The sequence below is a fragment of the Diadema setosum genome, chromosome 14 (genome assembly GCF_964275005.1).
Source record: "Diadema setosum chromosome 14, eeDiaSeto1, whole genome shotgun sequence".
Classification (NCBI taxonomy): Eukaryota; Metazoa; Echinodermata; class Echinoidea; order Diadematoida; family Diadematidae; genus Diadema; species Diadema setosum.
This window is the reverse complement of record NC_092698.1, coordinates 21,036,914-21,044,471: the sequence shown is the minus strand read 5'-3', so window position 1 is coordinate 21,044,471 and position 7,558 is coordinate 21,036,914. Positions and strand designations below refer to the sequence as shown.

The window sequence follows — 7,558 nt, the reverse complement described above, 5'->3', positions numbered from 1 at the left end:
AGATGAAGTATATTCACTCCTCCAACCTTCCCATGGATTGTATGTGCTGATTTGCCAATTGGCAGAATTGATTTGAAGCTTTGCTGAAATGAGAGCCGCCTTATGATCATTTCAGTGCAACATGTCGCAAATCATATCATAGCGGTCGTAAGAGGATAAATACACCTTGAAGAATATCTGTTGTCATTTTTAATGAAAACTTTTTTTTTTTATAGACATTTACCCTGTGTTTGTTACTTACTCTGTGTCATTTATGCTTTTTATGATTTTTTCGTTTAGAAGTTGTTTTCGTTTAAAAGTTTGTTTTTTTTTTTTTTTTGTATCTATGAAGACCAACCTGCATCTCAAAACCTTTGCCCATTGGGAAAACAATGATAGAAGAATAAGGACCAAGACATGTATGTCAAAGGACCATTCATTCCCCCCCCCCCCCCCCCCCGACTTTGGCTGTGTAATTGCATGAACTTCTCTGGCTGCACAAGCAGAGCAGAGTTAGTCCTTGTGACAGAGTGCAAAATTGGGTATGGACTTATGGAATGGCAGTTTTTTGGTGTGTCTATTAAAAAAAAAAGGAAGATGTTAAATGTGATATGTCATGTGGGATTAGTTTTGTGTTTGTTAGCTATTTTGAAGTTCATGTGGAACAAACTAATAACAAAACTGAACAGCAGATTTCCTATGGTTCATTTTCCCCTTATATGAAATGAGTAGTACTAAATTATTTTGAAGAGTTTTTCTGTTTTCAGAGAGGTCTTATGAAAGAAATATCAAATTTAGAATTCCTCTTCTCGATAACAGGTGGAGCTTTGATAAAAAAGAACAAAATTTATCTGTGAAACCGTACCAAAGTATCAAAATTTAATGCATTGTCAAGCTAACTCATTTGCACGAGATTTTAAGATATCTTTTTAATGCCATAGGCACCCAATTTGAGGACATATGCAGCACACATGTAGATAAGTATTGATATAGACCATGAAATTCTGATGTAAAGTGCTGTAATCAGGAGAAAAGGCCAGAGCACATTGTGTGATTCCAGTGCATGCACGCACCACCCGATTTCTACAGACTCAACAAGCTATGATGTCGAGTGTGATCACTTTTGAAGCGTAATTTCTCAGCTTGTTTATCAGCGACTACGCTTCGGCTTCTTGCAACAGACTATTATAAGGACTATATGCATATCAGATCCACTTGTAGTAGTATGCAGCAAACAACATGTAGCCATTCCGCTGTTACGATGCCAGGCGGCATGTGTGCGTCAAATAAACCTCATGGCAACCGGAAAAAGAAAAAAACGCTCGTTCATAGTGATAGAGACCATCTTTTAAATATGCATACTCCTTGTTAAGATGGGCCAGTCTCATCTTATGCAGGCTTGAACAACATTTCTTTAGGGCAGGCTTGTAACTGTAAAATATGTGCAATGTAGATGGTAAGACTAAAGCAATGAATGTTGATGAAGGACGGTAATAAACTTGAATTAATTTATTTGCAACTGCCAGCTGTGTTCATCTTGATCTAATGGTGATATTTTAAAAACCTTTCTAATACTATGATTACAATGTAATGAGTGATGAGAGATTGTGTATGAATGTTTGCCATCTGTGAAATGCCTTTATAAGGTAAACCCTACTCTTTATTAAATAGTCTGGTTTGCAGGAATCCATTGTTATTATTTAGTAAAAAACAAACAAATCAATCAACACACAAAAACCAACAAAATACCATTGTTCCATGTATTCTCTTGTAACGTTACACGAATTTGTCCAAATTGACAAAACTCTTCCGAGTTCTTACTGATTGACAAATTGTCGGACATTGACGTAAATAAGCACTGAATTGATTAGTGTTAACTAGTAGCCATTACAAAAGAAATCATAGGCATACATACTCAAGCAGGATTTGAACCTACGACTTCCTGATCACCAGACAGGCATCTTATCCACTAGACCACAGCCGTATGCTATTAAAGGATTAGAACCAGCAATGGCTGTCTGGTGGTAGCACAGTGGTCTAGTGGTTTTGGTATGGCTACTACTAAAACACTGATCAATTTAGTGCTTATTTGTATGTCGATGTAGGACAATTTGTCAATCAGTTGCAGTAACAAATTTATCTTTCTTCTTTACATGCTTCATTTACTTTGTTTCAAAAGTTCTGTTTTGGCACCAATACGTAGTAGCATCTAGACTTGGTAATACTGTAAGGCCCTCCCTTGAATGTCGACCACTGGGAGCCATCTTTTGTGCCTACTGCTGTAAAACCAGAAATTTTAATGTATATTTTAACTTCTTACACGAATATTACGAGAGCCGAAATTCTCTTTATTAAAATCAACACTAATTTTCTTGTCTCATCTGAATTTCTTGCTTCCCAGTGTAGGAACTACAAGACAGACCACAAAATCAAAGTTTCAAGATATTTTCTGTACATGTATATTGGGTACGAATTATGTTTTTGTTTGTTTCTTTCTTTCTTTTTGGTATGGTAGGATCTTCTGAATAAATCATACACATTTTGTCCTTTCATTGTCGTAGTGTATGGAATGTGTAATGTTTCTCATGATGTAACAAACCTCAAGCTAGTTTTAGCATTAAAATAACGCTATCAGACTAGTTACCTATCATTGAGGTTAGATACACTATATACACTAGATACAATATTCACGCATAGATCTTATTCTGAGATGCTATTGCGATCCTGTAATTACATGAACTACAAGGTGTAGATGAAATATAACAGCATTTCAAAAAGGTATAAAATACAGACAAACAAGATCAAATGCTTTCATTTCATTCATAGATGGTGTATTTGACTGTCTTCAATATTGATTACATTCATTGACACAATAATTAAAGATAACTAATCTTGCACATAGAACGAATGTTTCAAAAAGAAAGATGCTTCAAGATAAAGGCGTAATAAATCTCATATGATACAGGTCTACCTCATATATTTCTCTTTGTACAAGCATTTACAAATCACGTATCGTTATGAGTTTGACACTGATAGGAACAAAAAAAATAAAAGAGTACTGCTGTAAATATTGATTTCTTTAAAAGGTAAGGTTCATGTGGAGTAAAATACTAATACAATTCAAGGATACATACATTGTTATAATCATTGTAAGTTAGTTTCTCCGATAAGACCCACCTACAGCATTTTTCTCATTCTTTTCATCTTCATAGAACATGGATGTGCTATGATGATGCATAAAATTATAAGTGCAAAATCGCCCTTTAGTTTTCTTTCTTTATTCAAATAATGTGAGAATGCACCCTTACCCTTTACTGCATATGCCACATATTTCTTGGGGATCTCATTTTTCTTGCATTTTGTGAGTCAACTGATAATTGTGAAATTAAACACACACTACAGTTTAATTCCCTGATGCACAATTGCAATTTATGCAGGTATCTTCTTTGCAATACACTATCGGTGGTAAGCAACTTTGATTAAAATGCATATCATATTCATATTACTTATCATCATAAGTCAAGTTATGAGTCACTGTCCATCAACATAAATGCATTATTAAAAGAAAATAATTACATTAAGTTCATCCAGCCTGATTGCATGGGCTACGCAAGGAAAAACAAACAAACAAGCACACACACACACACACAAAATAGCACTCCCCCATAAAGACACTCCCTCTAAGTTCTGACAAGGACTGGCAGTCTCTCGTTTGACAGTCCAATCACCAATAAACCATCGAGTTTTGATTCAGCGTATTGGGGTTAGGGTGACAAATTCAAAAGGGACTGTCAAATAAAAAGAAAGTACATAAAACTTGACATCATAGGGCAAACTGAAAAATGAAACTTTCTCATCCCTCTTTGCACCAAATATCCATGATCTGATAAAAAAAAATTACACATATAATTATATATGCTGTTATATACTGTATTGACTGCAGTGATCCATAAATAATGATTGTCATTTTATTCTACATGACACTATGAACTGAGAAATAAAAGGTGAAGAATTTGTCACTGTTCAGGAGCAATGCACAAAAACAACATTGATTTTTGTTTCGTTTATACCTAAAGGCCCGAATTCACGAAGGTGGTACAAATGAAACCATGGTTTAAACCATGGACAAAAACCATGGAGCGCCAAGTGTCACATGGAATATTTCGTTACGAAATCAGTCATTTCGTCGATGAAATGTTTATTTTGTAACGAAATGACAACATTTTGTAACTAAATAACATTTCGTCCACGAAGTGATAATTTCATTAACGAAACAGTCATTTTGTCGGCGAAATGACCAATTTCATAACGAAATATTCCGTGCGACATTTGGCGCTCCATGGTTTTTGTCCATGGTTTAAACCATGGTTTTATTTGTACCACCTTCGTGAATTCGGGCCAAAGAGTCATGCTGACAATCTTTACAAATGAATTGGAGGAAAGGCTATGCAAAGCAGCTATACTTCTTCTCAAGAAGGGAACAGACGCAAATAAAAAAAAAATCATCCTCTTCTGCAGCGCAGAGATACAAGGACACTTCAGTAACATAAACAAAGTTGCCAATTAAAAAAGGGCCAACAAAACTCAGCATCATCATTTGAAATTGACCAATAAGCACTTGGAACTTGAAAGTGGTACTAAGTATTTGACCAATCACAAAACACTCCTGAATCATAGACCCAAGAGTAACAGATTGCATCAAGAAGTCAGAAAATAGAAAAAAAATATACAAACAGATTAAACTGAAGGGCGCTGGAACATAATACTCAGCTGACACTGAGAAAGAAGGAGAGAGAAAGAGAGAGATGGTATATATCAAGTTACTGACTTGTCTACTTCAACTATCAACAAACTTAATGTGCTTGTGAGCAGGACTTCCAAGAAGAAAAAAAGAAGGCAATGAAAATGTTTGAAAAATATTACAGAAAACATTCGCATATTGCTAGGGCCCTAAGACACTGAAATACTAAGCATTTGGTGGACTTCAACACTTGGAATGACACCAGACATCTAAATATATCTGGGGTCTGAACTCTGATACTTTGTGATGAGACCTAATGACTTCATGTGCGTGAGCATACAGAATTCATTTGTGATGTCACACTTCGCAAATTAACAGGAAGATGATCATATACAGACCTGTCAGTTTTTTTAAAGTCTTTCTTTGAATCTTAAAATCAGAATTCAAGACACACTTCACATCAGAGTCTGAGAAACCAACATACTACGAGGGAATGGCTTAAATTGGGTTGCAGGCAGTCAACAAATAGAATATTGCAGAAACTGATATTGCAGACTTGTAATAAACCACTACAGAATTTCCTCAGGAATGCCCTGGTACAGAATTCGCATCAATACTAACATCAAATTTTGAATATCACATGTACTAGACATCAATGTACTAAATGAAAATCACAGGATATGACGTACGACAATATATCAATGGACACATATTCCAAGTGATTCATTTTACAGCACCAGAATTGATGCTGGAAGTACAATATACATACGTACACAAACGTACCGTCCATATGTGTATTCTGGAGATAATAGCTACCACATAAAAAGGGTTCATTTTGGGCTAGGAATCTGAACCTTGATTTCTTGATGCAAATTTTTTTACAGTATTAAATGTAAAATACCATTACTACTTTCATACTTGAAATTTCCAAAGCACATTGTGCCATACAAAGAAGAAGAAGAAGCAGAAGATAAACTTTCTTGCAGTGGTGAACTGGCTCAATGGGTAAGCATGCCCATATTACAATCGAGAGGGTGGCAGGTTTCATGCCCCAGTGAGGCTTGCTGAACTTTCTGGTTTGTTATCATCCGTCAGCTATGACATCACATTAAGGTCCCATGCGTGAAAGAGTCACACATTTCATATATACCGAAGACCCAAGCTCATTTCTTAGAAAGAGCAGGGTGCAACCTGGTGAAGTCATGCCCACCACACACATACATTTATGTACTTGCAAACATACACACAAATGCGCACACACACACACATTATTTTGTAAAGCACGGAATCACAATAACCCCCTTGCGGTTTGTCAGACGCAATTTACAACGGTCAAAATATTGCCTATATAAACCCACAAAGATCATGCCTTAGTTGCGAATTCCCTGGAAGAAACTACAGAGCCCTTGTCTATAAAACTATGACTACCTCCTTTGGTATTGGTGCACAGATAAATGCAGTATTTAGATTGATGATGTCAAGTTTTCAATTGGGATTTCATTTCCAACTCCTTATACATTCCTCTCAGATTACTTCTAAAACACTCAAGTATGGCTTACAGTCACTGGTTGAAAGTGAACCAACTAACACACAGTGATGATGGATATTTGACAGAAAGGAGTCCGCAGAAGAACAGTTCTAACTACTACCAAAAATATGAAGAATTCACTTAAGCATCCAATAAACAGAAGCATCTACACCCAAATAAACAGAAGGGACCTGACACTTCTAAGCTCTTTGCATGTTTATATGTCTATCTCATGATTCTGACTAATCAGAAACACAAGGTTTTGTGACCAACTTTACTCTCACTTGTGTGTGAACCCTGCCTCACAAAAAAAGGAGCCTCCTCATCCAAAATGAATTTGAGGATGTTGTTGCTAGGTAACCAAGGCATCATCATTCCTCTTGTGAATCATGTCAAGACACATCACATCACATTGACACCACACTGTATCACTCTGAATCTAGCCTGACTTTTGCATGTGAACCCTTCCCACAAAAACGGAGACTCCTCCTTCCATTGACTTTGCTGGCGACGTAGCTACGTCACCGTGGCATTGGCATTTCTCTTGTGGACCACATTAAGACACATCTTCTCGGGATAGAGGTGTGCCGTGAGGTACGAGAGGAGAGCGAGAGAGTCGGGCAGGCAGTGGTGGCCATCCAGGATGAACTGACGCACGTACTCCGTCACCCCCCTCAGCTCCTGGTAGCTGCGGTTCTCCAGGGCACTGTCTAGGAGCTTCATGCCCTGATGGGCGTTGCTGGACCCCGAGCGGGACGGGCGGGGCAGGGAGGGGTAGGTGATGGCCCCCGGGGCGTTGGCCACCATGCGAATCCCCTCCTTGGGCAGCTGGGCCATGATGAAGGTTGCCATGCTTCTTGCTGCAATACGGAATCTAGTGAAATTGTAAAAAAATAAAATAAAATAAGAAAATAAAATAAGAAAACATGAATTTGAAAGTAATGATGAAAGAACAGTATATCCTGACACACACACACACACACACACACACACACACACAAACAAACAAAAAAAACCCTACAATTTTCACGTGTTGCCATCCATCTAGCTTTCTCCTTTGAACACAAACTATTCACCATCAAACACATGACTGCATATTACAATTCTGTACTATCTTCAGGCACATCATCGGGGAAATTTTCAGCATAACAGGGTATCCATGAATATGAACCGATGTCGGTACAAATAGGAAATATATAAATATATATAATGAAATGGGGAATTTCTTCTGTTTCGTTTACACATGACCCCACCAATTCAGAGTATCTCCTTCTGATCATCTTCATTCACCCACTTTACACTTAACATCG

The 7,558-nt window shown here is 37.2% G+C and overlaps 1 protein-coding gene across 1 annotated transcript in view; it reads right to left on the bottom strand.

Moving 5' to 3' along the window:
- Window positions 1-4,418: 4,418 nt before the first annotated feature.
- LOC140238202 (ectopic P granules protein 5 homolog) overlaps window positions 4,419-7,558 on the bottom strand; it is a 58,760-nt gene continuing 55,620 nt past the window's right edge. Inside the window, exon 45 of the mRNA XM_072318139.1 lies at window positions 4,419-7,122. Coding sequence (XP_072174240.1) covers window positions 6,765-7,122 — 358 coding nt within the window. The 3' untranslated portion in view covers window positions 4,419-6,764. The remainder of the gene's footprint in view (window positions 7,123-7,558) is intronic.